The sequence below is a fragment of the Mesoplodon densirostris genome, chromosome 15, assembly GCF_025265405.1.
Source record: "Mesoplodon densirostris isolate mMesDen1 chromosome 15, mMesDen1 primary haplotype, whole genome shotgun sequence".
Classification (NCBI taxonomy): Eukaryota; Metazoa; Chordata; class Mammalia; order Artiodactyla; family Ziphiidae; genus Mesoplodon; species Mesoplodon densirostris.
In genome coordinates, this window is record NC_082675.1 from 89,241,860 (window position 1) to 89,256,308 (window position 14,449).

The following is a 14,449-nucleotide window of genomic DNA, read 5'->3' on the forward strand; positions in this document are numbered from 1 at the left end:
GCACGCACCCGGCGCATCGCGGTACCCCTCGGCCGCCGCTCTTGCCGTCGCCGCGCGGTGACGTCACCGGCGGCCGACGCGCGGGGAGCCGGGCCTCCGAACGCCAACGCCTCCCGCTCGCACCCTCGCCGCAGGTGACGTCACCGGCCCCCGACGCGCAGAGGGCGGGGCCTCGGGTGCCTCCGCCTCCCGCACCGCACCGTCGCTGACGGCGTTGTCATCGGGCCCCGACACGTGGTGACGCCATCAGGCCTCGACGCACGGTGAAGGGGCAGGGCGCGCGGGCGGAGTCTCAGCGGGGTCGGGGCTGAGAGGAGAGGGCGGGGAAAGGCGGTGAACAGAGGGGGATCGGGGAGGATCGGGAAGGTGGCGGCCAGAACATGGCAGAACAGATCCCTCTGTACCCGGTGCGCAGCGCGGCAGCCGCGGTCAACTGCAAACGCGCGACCTACTTCAGCGCGGCGGGGCCCGGGCCGGGGGTCGAGCGGTCCAGCAGGTAACGATGGTGCCGCCCCACCCTTCCTCCCAGGCGCCCCTCCCCGCCCGGCCCGGTAGGGTCCGCCCAGGGCGGCCGGGTCTGGATCCCCGCGGGTGCGCCTGACCCGGGGAGGGCGTCCACGCTCCGGGAGGGGCCTGGGCGCTGCCACGACCCTGGTGCGCCCCGGCGCCGGGCTGATCGCAGAGGAGGAAGAGCCTCGGGTTCGGGGGGCTGCTCCCTCAAGTAGCACGGGCACCGCAGGTCCCACGGCGCCGATCACGCAGTTCTTAGTTTCCGAGACCCGTACTGTGTCACCGGAGAAATCGCGAAGATGGCAGATACAACTTCCAGTTAGTTTTAGAATTACAAACCTTGTTGGGAATCACTTTCACAAGTGTAAAGAGCAAGTGAAGACATTTCAGTTTGTTTACTAAGTGCACGTTTTACTTGAACGTGTACATACAAAGTACTTTGTGTTGACAAGAATTTTTGCTCTTAAGAATGGGAAACGGAGATTCAGAAAGGTTAAATTGTTACAGTTAGTAAGAGGTAGAATTAAACAGTGCAGACCTTTGATTTAAAATGGAAGTCTCATACCCTAGTTGGTTTTAGTTCGTAACTTATTTCTTACCCAAAGGGAAGAATACTACACTTATAAATGATAGAGTGGTTAGAAAAAGAAACTTATAGGAAGGGGAGATAATGCCTTTCAGAGTTGTTAAAATTTTATTCCTGAGCAATTGTAGAAGCAATCAGTCTTTAGTACATAGAGTGAAAAAGTACAGGTTTCAATATCCAGTTGCTTCAGGATTCCAATTTTAGAATAGTTTTTGGTTTGGGCTATTTGAGAGGCTGTAACATGTAGTCAAAAGAGTACATATTATGATGCTACACAGCTGAATTGAATCTTGGTTCATTTCCGTATTAGCTAGCTGTTTGATCTTAGGTAACCATAAGCCCTAATTTCCTCTGCTGTAAGATGGGGTGGGGGGGCAGTATTTTTCCTTATAGAATTGTTGAGGGTTACAGGAGAAGTTAGTAAGGTGCCCATTTTTAGTGTTTGGCCCTGAAGTGGAGAAGTATCGTTTCCTTTCTCCCTGATATTACCTGGAAGAGTAATTGCGTAGGTAATCTTCTAAGTGGTTGATTTTAGGAGATATTATTGAAAACGTGCTACCTATTTCACAATCGGTTTCCATCAAAGTTCGCATCTGTGGGTTTTTGCCTTATATATTTTAAGGCTCAGTCATTTGGTAAATATACATTTAGGATCTCTGTGTCTTCAGTGTGGATACTCCTTTTATTGTCAGGTAATATTTCTCTTTTTGTCTCTGGCAATTTTTTTTTACTCTGGAGTCTACTTTAGTAGACTGGTGTGGCCACATCTGCTTTTTGTGGATAAATGTTTGCATGGTGTTAGCATTCAACCTATCTAAGTTGTTGAATTTGAAATGAGTTTCTGTTGGATCATGTTTCTCCATTATTCAATCCGTCAATCTCTGTCTTTTGATTGGTATATTTAGGCCATTACATCTCAGGTAATTATTGATACATTAGAGTTTTTTATTAAGATTTTTTTTTGATGTGGACCATTTTTAAAGTCTTTATTGAATTTGTTACAGTACTGCTTCTGTTTTATGTTTTGGTTTTTTGGCCCTGAGGCATATAGGATCTTGGCTCCTGACCAGAGATCGAGCCCGTACCCCCTGCATTGGAAGGCAAAGTCTTAACCACTGGACCACCAAGGAAGCAAGGAAGTCCCCGATACATTAGAGTTTAAGTGTGCCACTTTATTAATCTGTTTTCTGTTTCTTTGGATTCTCATTTTTCTGTTTCTCTTCTTACTTTCCTTTTACTTGAACCCTCTTTTGATATCGCTACAGTGTTTTTTGGTGTAGGTCTTTGTATAGTTTTTGTAGTGTTTGCTCTGGGTATTACAGTATATGTACGTGACTTATCACCATAGTGTATTGGTATCAGTATTTTACTATGTGGAGTGATTTGTGGAAACCTCATTTTGGTTCCTTTACCTCCCTTCTCCCCCCTGCAATTTAAATATCATGTACTGAGTATCAGATGGTGTTATACTTTTTGTTTAAATCATCAAATATGGTTTATAAAACTTGTGATGATAAGGATAGGTTATTGTATGTACCCATATTTTTGCTTTTTGTTCTTCCTTCCTGATGTTTCAGGATTCTCTTTTTTCATTTCCTTTCTATTTCAAGACCTTCCTGTAGCCCGTCTTGAGATTTCATCTTAGAAGGTCTTTATTTCTCCTTTATTCCTGAAAGATAGTTTTATTGGATATAGAATTCCTGGTTGACACTTCTTTTCTTAGTACTTGGAAACTCTTGTTCCACTTCCTTCCAGCCTTCATAGTTTCTGATTAGAAGTCCACCGTCATTCAAATTGGTGTTCCCCATAGGTAACGCGTCATTTATGTCTGGCTGCTTTCACGTTTTGATGTATGTTGGTATGATTTCTTTGGGTTTAACTTGTTTGGTAGTCACTGAGCTTCTTGAATCTGTTGTATTTTTTTTTCTCCAAATTTAGGGAGTTTTTAGCCATTATTTCTTCAAGTCCTCTTTCATTTCCACCCCTTTCTCCTCTTCTTTCTGGACTCCAGTGATACAAATGCTGGATCTTTTGTTAGTTTTACGTAATTCCTTTAGGCTCTTTTCCCCCCAGTTTCTTTTCTCTGTGTTGTTCAGACTGCGTAAGTTCTATTTACTTGTTCTCAAGTTCCCTAATTCTGTCCTCTGTCATTTTCACTCTACTCTAGATCCCATCCAGTGGGGGTTTGTTTCTACTATTGTATTTTTAAGTTTTATAATTTCTCTTTGTTTCAAGAGGATTTGAAATGGATTGTTGAAGCATATTTATGTTTGGTGCTTGAAATGCTTGTTACATAATTCCAGTATCTGAGTTAATCTTAGTTTTGGTGTCACTTGATTGTCTTTTCTAATTCACACTGTCAGTGTTTTGGTTCTTTGTATGATGGATGGTTTTTGATTGTTTCCTGGACATTTCATCTCTTATATTGGGAGAATGTGGGCCCTATTTGTATCTTTTATTTTAGCAGATGATCACCCTGTTTAGATTTAGCACATAGGTCCTGGCCTACCTTTGTCAGCTCTGGTTCCAATGGCAGTTTAATTCTCAGGGTTGTGATTTTTGGTGTGCTTGCTTTATGTGGTGCTACTGGAGCTCTTACTTGTCTCTACTTATGCTGCTGAGGAAAAGAAGGGATTTCCCTAGGCCCAGTGTCTTTTGGTGAGAGGTGGTGGTGTCATCCCATGTGGATGGCGAGGCTGTGTTGGCTGGGCAGTGGCTGTGGATGTACCCTCTCCATACGTGCCCCCTGACTTCCCTGGTGTGTCTTGGTAGGAGAGGAGACTCAGCACCATTGTGGCCAGGAGGCTTTCTGTGCCCAAATCCTTTTTTTTCTGGTGCCCCTGGCTGCTCTAGCGTCTTGGGGAAGAGGAGAGGCCATGGATAGAAGCCATTTCCTGAGCTGGCTGCTTCAGTCGTGGGGTTGCACTTGGTGCTGCTGGCTGCCCCCCACCCCGCTGAGAGAGGGGTGCCTCAGGCTCATGGGGACACAGAGGCTTCCTGAGGCCTCTAACCTCTTGTTGTGGCAGGGGCCCTAACTGGTGCCACCTGGATGCCCTCGTGTCCCTGGGTGGGATAGGGGAGTCTCAGGCCCGTGGGGAAGGATGCCAATTCCCATGGCTACTTGTCAATCTTATCTTGCTGGTGGTGGTGGACTCTTGTTCTGCCAGGGGAGTAATGGCCTTCCTGGGCTGCCTTTTCTTGCTAGGTTGGGAGTTAGGCAGTGCTGGGCCTGTGTCCTTCCTTTTGTCCGGTGGGGACATGTAAGATGTCCTGCCCCTGCGTTCCTCCAGTTCTGCATCCCAGATCAGCCCAGCTCTCTTCCTCTCACTGCTGCCTTCTTCCCACCTTCCAGAGCTCTCCTGTGGTTGGCTCTTGCTTTATTTCCAAGGTTTATAGTTGTACTTAGGTGAGAGGAGCAGGGAGAAATGGATTGTGACTGGAAGTTGTGCTTCTACATCATTTTGTGAAGTTTGGCTTTGGTTGTATTTTATCATGGTAACATTTACATATAGTTTAAAAAGTTAATTGGTGGTAAAAGGCTTATGATAAGGTACTGTGGCTCTCTACCCCTCATCTTCATTCTCCCTTATCCCAGCCTCTCATCCCACAGGCAGTTACTTTGGACTCTTCTAGCTGTTTCTTCTGGCATTTACACATCTCCATTATTTCAGTGGCGTTATTCCTGACTTTGTCAGCATCTGAAATGACTATTTCTAAAGGCTTCCTTGATCTCAACCCCAGCCAGGATAAAATGGGATGCTTCTACCAGGCTCCTGTAGGACTCTGTTTCCCCTCATACCACAGATTTCACTTGACTATAACTGCTTCTCTTCTCATTAGACTTTAAATTCCGTGAATAGAGTGGCAGTGATGGTCAGATTTTACCCGTTACCTGGCCCCACGAGATGAGTAGGAAAATGTTCCTTTCTCTTTTACTTTCTGGCCCCGTGTGATGCGTAGGGAAATGTTCCCTTCTCTTTTACTTTCTGGAAGACATTGTATAAAGTCGGTGTTACTTCTTTAAATGTTTGTTATTTTCCAGTGAAACCATCTGGACATGGAGATTTCTTTTTAGGTTGTTTTAATTTAAAAGTCAGTGTCTTTCACAGTTATCGAGCTATTCAAATGATCTACTTCATATTTGGTGCGTTTTGATAGTCTGTGCCCCACGACCAGTTGGTTTGTTTCAGGTGAGTTGCCGTATTTATGTGTGTAGCGTTGCTTGTAGTAGTCCTGCATTTCCCTTGTGATGTTGTTTCATTCAGGTGCTGGTGGTTTGTGCCTTCACTTCTATTTGTTGGGCATTCCTGCTAGAGGTTTGAGCTTTTCAAAGATCCATCTTTAGTTTACTTATGTTTTCTATCGTTTCCTTTTCTTCAACTTCATTAATTTCTGCTCCTTATTTTTTCCTTCCTTTGCTTACATTAGGTTTATTTTTTTCTTCCTCTCGTTTCTTAAAGTGAAAGCTTGGATTATTGATTAGAGACTTCTTTTTTAGTGTAAATGTTTAGTGCTATAAATTTCCCTCTTGGTACTGACTTATCTGTGTCCAACAAATTCTGGTGTTTTGATTTTCTCTGAGACATCCTCTCTGACCCATGGATTATTTAGAAGTGTGTTTGGAAAATTTACTATTATCTTCCTGTTACTAATATCTAGTCTGATTCCTTTGTGATCAAAGAACACACTTTGTGTGATTTCATTTATTCTAAGTTTGGTGCAGTTTGTGACTGAGGATATGGTCTACACAGGTAAGAATTCCTGGGGCTCTTGAAAAGAAAGTGTATGGGGCTGTTGTTGGGTGAAATGTTCTGAAATGTGATTAGATTGCGTTAGTTAATGGTGTTGAGTTCTTCTCTCCTTGCTGGTTTACTGTCTAGTTGTTGTATGGGTTGTTGAGGGTGGGTAGTTGAAGCCTCTTGAGTGTAATCATGGACTTGTCTATTTCTCCTTTTAGTTTTTTCAATCTTTGCTTCACATATTTTGCAGGTCTGTTGTTTGGTGCATTTGCGTTTGGGATTGCTTTGTGTTCTTGATGGACTGACACTTTTATCCTTATGTAATTTCCTTGTCTGTCTCTAGTAATTTTATTGCTCTGAAGATTACTTTAACTGACATTAAAACAGCCACTTCTGCTATCTTTTTTTTTTTTTTTTTTTTTTTTTTGCGGTATGCGGGCCTCTCACTGTTGTGGCCTCTTCCGTTGTGGAGCACAGGCTCTGGGTGTGCAGGCTCAGTGGCCATGGCTCACGGGCCCAGCTGCTCCGCGGCATGTGGGATCTTCCCAGACCGGGGCACGAACCTGTGTCCCCTGCATCGGCAGGCAGACTCTCAACCACTGCGCCACCAGGGAAGCCCTGCTTTCTTTTGATTTATGTTGCCTGGCGTATAATTTTCCATCCTTTTAAATTCAACCTACTTATATTTAAAGTGAGTTTCTTTTAGTCTGTATATGGTTGGTTTATGTTTTTTATCCACTCTGCCTATCTGTGTCTTAGAGTTGATGTATTTAGAACATTTACATTCATTGTAGTGATGGTTAGTTAGTGCTTACATCTGCCATTTTACTTTTTGTTTTCTGTGTTTTTTGTTTCTCTGTTTTCTTTTTCCTGATTTCTTGCAGGTTACTTTGAACACTTTTTAGAATTCCATTTTGATTTACTTATTGTGTTTTATGTTGGATCTTCTCTTTGTATAAATACTGTTTAGCAGTTCTAGATATTATATTATACATACATAACTCATCACAGTATACTTGTGTTGATATTTTATCAATTTGAGTAAAGTGTATAATCCTTACCTTACATCCCTTTATTCTCCCCTATTGGTAATGTAATTATGGGCATACCTTGCTTTATTGTGCTTTGCATTATTGTGTTTTTTACAAATTGAAGGTTTGTGGCAACCCTGCATTGTTAGTTGATGGTTAGCATTTTTAAGTAATAAAGTATTTTTCAATTAAGGCACTTTGTTTTTTTTTTTTTTACACATAATGCTGTTGCACACTTAATAGACTACAGTACATTGTAAACATAACTTTTATAGGTACCAGAAGACCAAAAATTCATGTGACTCACTTTATTGCCATATTTGCTTCATTGCAGTAGTCTGGAACCGAGCCCACAATAACTCTGAGGTATGCTTGTGTCTTGTAAAATTATATGTAAATTTTACATATGTAAAAGTACTTAAATATTTCCCTTACATACAATTAGAATTGCACATCAGACCGTGTTATAATTTTTGCTTCATCTCTCAAACATCATCTAGAAAACTCAAGAGGAGAAGGATGGTCTATTATACTGACCCATATTTTTGCTCTTTCTGTTGTTCTTTTATTTCCTGATGTACCGAAATTCTTTATTTTATTGTTTCTGTTCTGTTTTAAGAATTCCTTAGCTATACTTTGAGGGTAGGTCTGCTGGAAACAAATCTTTTAGTTTTACTTCATCTGAGGATGTCTTATTTCCCCTTCATTCCTAAAGGATATTTTCACCAGATACACAGTTTGGGGTCGAGCCCTTGAAAAATGTTATGTCACTTCTTGTTGGCCTGCATGATTCTTGATGAGAAATCTGATGTCATTTGAATGGTTTTTCCTTTGTAGGTAAGATATCATCATTTCTCCCTACTTTCAAACTTTGTCTTTAGTTTTCAGTAGTTTGATTATTATGGGCCTTAGCATAGATTTCTTTGAGTTTATACTGTTTCACTTAGTTTCTTGAATCTTTTGTCAAATAGAAGTTTTCAGCCTTTATTTGTTTGAACACTTATGTTTGGGACCTTCTTTTTTCTCTTCTTCTGATACTCTAGTGACACCTGTGAGATCTTTTCTTTTAGTCCCATATGGTCATGAGTTCTGTTCATTTGTTTTAAGTCTATTTTCTGTTCAGATTGGGTGATTTCTGTTGTTCTGTCTTCAAGTTCATTGATTTTTCCTCTGTCTCTTTCATTGTTCTGCTGAGCCTGTCCATTCAGTTTTTAAGTCTCTGCTACTTTTTTTTTCTCGTTTCAAAATTTCCAGTTGGTACTAATTTATATTAGCTGTTTCTTTGCTGAGTCTTTCTATTCTTTTTTTTTTTTTTTTTTTTTTTGGCGGTACACGGGCCTCTCACTGTTGTGGCCTCTCCCGTTGCGGAGCACAGGCTCCGGACGCGCAGGCTCAGCAGCCATGGCTCAAGGGCCCAGCCGCTCCGCGGCATGTGGGATCCTCCCGGACCGGGGCGCGAACCCGTATCCCCTGCATCGGCAGGCGGACTTTCAACCACTGCGCCACCAGGGAAGCCCCTTTCTATTCTTTTGCATATGCTTCAACATGTTTGTATTGCCCGTTGAAACATTTTTATGATGAATGTTTTAAAACCCTTGTCAGATAATTGCAACATCTGCATCATTTTGATGTTAACATCTCTTGATTCTCTTTTCTCATTCAAGTTGAGGTTTTTTGGGTTTTGGTGTAATGAGTGATTTTTGCTTGTATCCTGGACATTTTGGTGTTATGCTCTGGGGCTGTGGACCTTATTTAAGTCTTCTGTTTTATCAGCCTCTTTTAAAAAGAGACTCATGCTGAGAACAGATGCCTATTGTCTGATTACCTCTAAAGTATTAGTACGTTTCTTGGTAGAGGCAACACAATTTTTTAGTGTTAGTTTTCTCATTGAGTGTCTACACACAATTTTCTGTGAATCTTAAAAATTTTACAATTATCATGATGATAAAAAAATATTTTACTATTTGTAAAGATGAAACTTTTCCTTTGCTGTGATGGTTTGCAGTTGAAAGCTTTTTTAAAATACAGAATGATTAGTAAGATCGCATTTATCCAAGTACCCAGGCCCAGGATTCCTTGGAATCAGAGACATAGTCTTCAAATTTATAGAGTGAATTTCCTTTACAGGGGCTCTAGTTCGCGCACGTTTACGACATTCTTCACACTTGCCAGCATGGAAATGTCTCACTTAATTTTCTAAACCAACAGTGTCAGCATGAAGATAGAGTTGGTGATTGGGACAGCACATCTGGGCAACTGGAGTGTGTGTCCCGAGCTAACCGGCCTGCTCATCTGTAAATTTCTAGATTGACATTTACATATATTAGATATCATACCATTAACTCTGATTCAGAAGTTTGTCTCCATTTATGTGTAGCGTTAGTGTAATTTCTTCTTTGAGAAGTTGGTATTCCCATCACTTACAGGACATCGTGTAAGAGGCTACTACAAGGTTACTGCATACACAGTGTGTGGCTGGGGCACCTCAGCTTGAGGGACTGCCTGACCCTTGTCCCTGTTGCTTGTTTTTCCTGCTGATGTCAAGGCATGCTGCTCTGGTGCTGTTCCTTTAAAAATTTTTTTTTTTTAACTATTCCCTTGTTCATCTCCTGCTGCTGTAGGAAGGAAGGCGTTCCAATTTTTCGGAAGTTCATACAGTTTTGCTGCTCATTAATGACTCATCAGTGACACAGTTGAACTTGGAAGCTGTATTTGATGAAGAAAATATGCACATTTCTCTATAGCATTTTGTCGCTTTGTTTTTCTGTGTTATTTACATGTAGGCAAAGAGGGAGTGTTTATTTTTCTTAAAGAAGGTTTAAGCATTAGGCATATTTTAAATGTTTTTCTCCCTTTAATATCAGTTGACTCTCAGAAATGTTTCTCATCAAAGTGGAAACAATCAGGCTGTTGGATACTTAAGATAAAAATGTGAGTTTAAGATAGTTATTGTATTGACCTACTTTTACTTAGATACATGTAAATTATTCGTCTTCCCGTACTTGAATGTTTTGTTGAAAGTTCCTAATTTTTTTAAACCTTTGGCAGCAGCTAAGATAGCTGTCTTCAGTTCTTACCGTGGCGGTACTCTTGGGTTCTGTATCATGCATTCTGTCGTCTTTGTTCACACTGTTTTTACTCATTTTAAAAATATGTTTCCAGAATTATACTTAATTGCTGGAAACGTTGATCCTTCTTGAGTGACAAACCAATTAAGTGAGTATGACACCAGGCAACAAAGACACTTAATATTCTCTGCTTATCCTGTCTCTGAAAAATCCATTATTCATCATCGTATTGTTTTTAAATACTGAGGTAAATTTTTTCAATACAATAGGAAAATTGCTTTGGAAGTGGAATAAATTGCTTGCCAGTTCAAAGGCTCCATTTCTGAAGCTGAGTTACTAAACATGATGTTGCTTATATTCATTATCTTTCAGACTCATTGTACTGCTTTTCTAGCATTAAATTTGATAAGATTGTGACTTTTGCTAAAAAACAACACAATGGCTAAAAGAACTTAATGAAAAAGACTAAAAATCTCATTTTGTATACTATATTATAATATATTTTAAGTGGTGTTTTGAATTTTAATTGCATTTTGTATAAATATTCATTTTCTAGTTGACTTTTAAAAGAAGTAATCTTACACAGAAGTAAGAAAAAATGAGTTTTTGAGAGGAAAAGTATTAGTTCTGTTTTAAATTATGTAATTTTTTGCCTAAACCATCTCAAATGATAGGTTGCTTGCCGTAGGGATGTTCGGTGATGGTACCAGTAGTAATTGGAGTTGTTTGTAGAAGATCATATGGAGAGATTCAAAAGAGTATCCCTTTGATCAGTGGAGTAAGGTGTTCAAAAGAGAGGTGAAGAGAGTGACTGCCACTTCTCCTGACATATGCTTTCAGCCAGAGGTCTTCCGCCCTCTTGTTTTTTGTGGTGATATGGTATTCCATCCTGTACTAAAAGCAACTCTAATCATTGCTATTAAGGTTTTCCCAGGCTTTTGGGGTGATCAGCACAGCACGGTGATCGTTATCTTTGTAGATATATCTTGTATATATTTTTAATTTTATGAGATAATAGAACCTGGGTGTTAAAGTTTAATTGCATTACCAAAAAAAAAAAAAAAAAAAAGGCTTTCGATGCATCTTCACAAATTAGTCTCCAAAAAGTTGTTCACATTCTTACCAGCAATAAGAGTCCCTGGTTATCCGAGACCGTTGGCCGTGCCAAATGTTAAGAATTATTTTTTCAGTTGTTTTAATTTGCATGTTTTAAATGTCCTTTTTGAAAACAAAAATTGTTCCCAGGCTTCAAGCCTTCCACTGTCTTCCCCTTCCACTGTCTTCCGCTTCCACTTTGAATTCGCATTACGCTCTTCCTTTCCGGTTCCCAGTCTGTGGGGCTTGCCCCGCTGCGTCTGCAGCTGCATTTGCCGCAGCTCCGCCCGGCTCGCTGCCTCCAGCCACACTGGCTGTCTCTCCTCCTGAAGCCCTCCAGGCTCTGCAGCCCCTTCTAGGTCTTCCTAGACCTTGGTGTGCTTGGCTGCTTTTCATCCAGGTGCCGCTTCTTGAGACTCAGGCTCCTGGACAATCTGAGGAAGACCCCTCCTGTCACTTCTGGCCTCATCACCCCCTTTATTGTCTTCCTAGCACCTTCCCCTTTGAAAATAGTTTACGTCTTGTTTTTGCCCTCTTAGTACCTAAGCTGTGTGTGAGCAGGGGCTTCGTGTGCCTCTTTGCTTCTGCACCCGCAGGGACAACGCTAGCACCTAGCAGACGCTCAGGTGTTTGTTGTAAAAGGTCCTGTTGTGGTGGAGTGTAATTCTCTAAGTATGGCTGTATTTCTTCCTTTGTGAATTGTCTTTGTTCATGTGTCATTCAGAGTGTTTGCTTTTTTATTGATTTGTGAGAACTGCTTATAAAGAATCGTTTTTTCTGTCATGTGCTGCCTATTTTCCCCCATTTTCTCATTTGCTTTAAAGTTTTCTTCTTTGATGATGCAGAATACAGATCTCCAGAGTGCCTGGCCATCGTAAGGACTCAGTAAACTTTAGCCATCCATTTTCCCGGGCTCCTTCGTCTAAGACGCCTGCAGGAGTTCTTTTTCATTCTGGTTTATTGTCTGATTGACAAGCCTGTTCCCCAAATGATGGATCTCTTGAGTAAAGTTGCCCGTGCATAAGGGTGCAGCACACTGACCGTGGCAGCCAGCAGGAGCACGAGGAGAAGGGGCCCGTGCTAAGTGCAGGGAAAGCCGTGTTGCAGGAAGCAGCTCGGCGCGCTGAGGGTGTGCGTACTGGTGAGGGGATATCCGTCTTCCAGCGGTAACTTGGCTGCCGGGGAGCAAGGTATCATCAACAATAATTACAGAAATCTGTTCTTTTTATTTTTTTATTTTTTATTTTTTTTTTTTTTCGGTATGCGGGCCTCTCACTGTTGTGGCCTCTCCCGTTGCGGAGCACAGGCTCCGGACGCGCAGGCTCCGGACGCGCAGGCTCAGCGGCCATGGCTCACGGGCCCAGCCGCTCCGCGGCATTTGGGATCCTCCCAGACCGGGGCACGAACCCGTATCCCCTGCATCGGCAGGCGGACTCTCAACCACTGCGCCACCAGGGAGGCCCAGAAATCTGTTCTTTTTAAAACAATTGTGGTAAAGTATGCGTAACATAAGAGATACCATCTTAACCATTTTAAAGTGCACAGTAAATGGCATTAAGTATGTTTACCGTTGTGTAACCGCCACCGCCATCTACCCACAGAACTTCCATCTTCCCAAACTGAAACTCTGTGGCCCTTGGACACTGGCTTCCACCCTCCCCCACTGCCCGCTCACCTCTGTCTTCCTTCTGTCTCTGGAGTTGACTGCTCTTGGGACCTCATGTAAGTGGAGTCATTCAGTGTTTGTCTTCTTGTGTCCGGCCTATTTCACTGAGCATAATGTCCTAAAGGTTCTCGTTGTAGCTTGTATCAATTTTCTTCCTTTTCATGGCTGAATGATATCCCATTGTATGTATGGTCCACGTTTGTCTATGGACATTTGAGTTTTTGTTCTTTCTTAGAGTATGGTTTTCTGTGTTAATTGTCTAAACCTGGGAATTAAATGAGTCTATGTGACGTGCCTAGATTACTGCCTGAGAGTCTGAGCCTCAGTAACTGTCAGCGCTGGTTTCCTCTCCTTGAGGTCAGCAGCGTCGTCCCTCCACCAGCGCGCTAGTGATCAGCAGGGTAGTGGAGGGACAGGCTGGTGGCTCCTTCACTCAGCCTTCTGTTTTCAGCACAGCCTCCCTTCCCCAGAGGAGGGGAGGGGTGGTTGCCTAGTTGAGTGGGAGGGGGGCTGCAGTGTAAGGGTCCAGATGTTTCTTTCAGAGCTTTCAGTCGGTTCTTATTTCAGCGTCCCTGCAAAGCCCTCCCAGAGGCACCCAGAGCTGCCAGCCTTCAGCCCTGCTAGGGTCCTGAGGTTCCAATCCCTTGGTTCTCTGGTTTCTTCACTGCTGGCTTCAGACTCCATTGTTGTGGTTCTGCTTAGTTGTTTACAATCCATCCATCTGCTTTCCCCCGCTTCTTACATTTTGTTGTCTCCTCTTTTGTTTTCTGTTCTTGTAGATTTACGCTTTTAAAAAAAAGCAATTTTTTGCATAATGAAAGTAGATTATGTATTTAATCTTCCATGAAAGATTAAACATGAAACATTTTAATCTTGAAACATGAAACAAGAAACATGAAACATTTTTTTCATTTTACACATATCTGTCTGATTCATTCTTCTCTTTCAGAAGACTGGTTTTCTGGGTTTCTTACTCTACGTACTGGCATAGACCTCCAACAGCTCTTATCACAGGAGATAGTAGCTTTAGTTATCGAGGGAGACTGCCGACTTTTTCTCAGCTCCAGTTGCAGAATTTTCCTGGACAGCTGTGGCTTAGCTTGGTTGGCTCCTGTCCCCGACCAACCACAGGAGGGTTTGAGGTCCCAGGCAGCTACACAGCAGTCCTTCCTGGGTGGTGGGTGGAGTGGGCCAGGTTCCTAAGGAAAGAGGAGCTGGTGAGGCCAAAGAATAAATCCCCCTCCACTGCTGACCTCGCAGCTCCTGCCTGCCCTTGGCGGGCCAGCTCCATTTATTGCAGCTGCCTGCGTCATATTTCAGAGACCTCAGGCTGAAAATGAAGAAAAGCAGACTCAAGATTCTCCCTCTGCTGCCAGAAGCCTGCTTCTGCTCGTGTTTTCTGTCCTGCTGAGCGGCACTGCAGTCCTTCTTCCCGTACAGGCCGGTCATCCTTAGGCTCTTGTGTCCTCTGAGTTCCTAGTCAAACATCACCTGTCTGTCTGCTCTAGCTCTGAAATGCCCCGAAGCTACCCACTTCTCTCCTTTTTCCTCCAGCTCCTTTGTTCAAGCACTGTCGGTCTCTGTCCTGGACTCTTGCAGCGGCCTCCTAATTGGCTCCAGCTCTGCCGCGACCGGTTCTCCAGGGCAGCCAGAGTGCAGAGCGAATCTCATGTTTGCCTCTCACCTGAAATGGTTGTCTTTCCTGGGATTTGCAAGGGCCTCCACTGCCAAGTTCCTTCTGCCTTTCTGGGCTC

General features: G+C 42.8%; 1 protein-coding gene across 4 annotated transcripts in view; it reads left to right on the forward strand.

Annotated features, from left to right (window-relative positions):
• The first annotated feature begins 344 nt into the window (after window positions 1-344).
• Window positions 345-14,449, forward strand: part of ATP9B (ATPase phospholipid transporting 9B (putative)) — a 208,748-nt gene continuing 194,643 nt past the window's right edge. For 3 of the 4 annotated variants that reach the window (XM_060118550.1, XM_060118553.1, XM_060118551.1), the window contains exon 1: window positions 345-496. In XM_060118550.1, the coding sequence (XP_059974533.1) occupies window positions 381-496 (116 nt within the window). In that variant the 5' untranslated portion in view covers window positions 345-380. Of the gene's footprint in view, window positions 497-12,630; window positions 12,752-14,449 lie in introns of all 4 variants that reach the window. The other variant, XM_060118552.1, reaches the window with a different exon arrangement.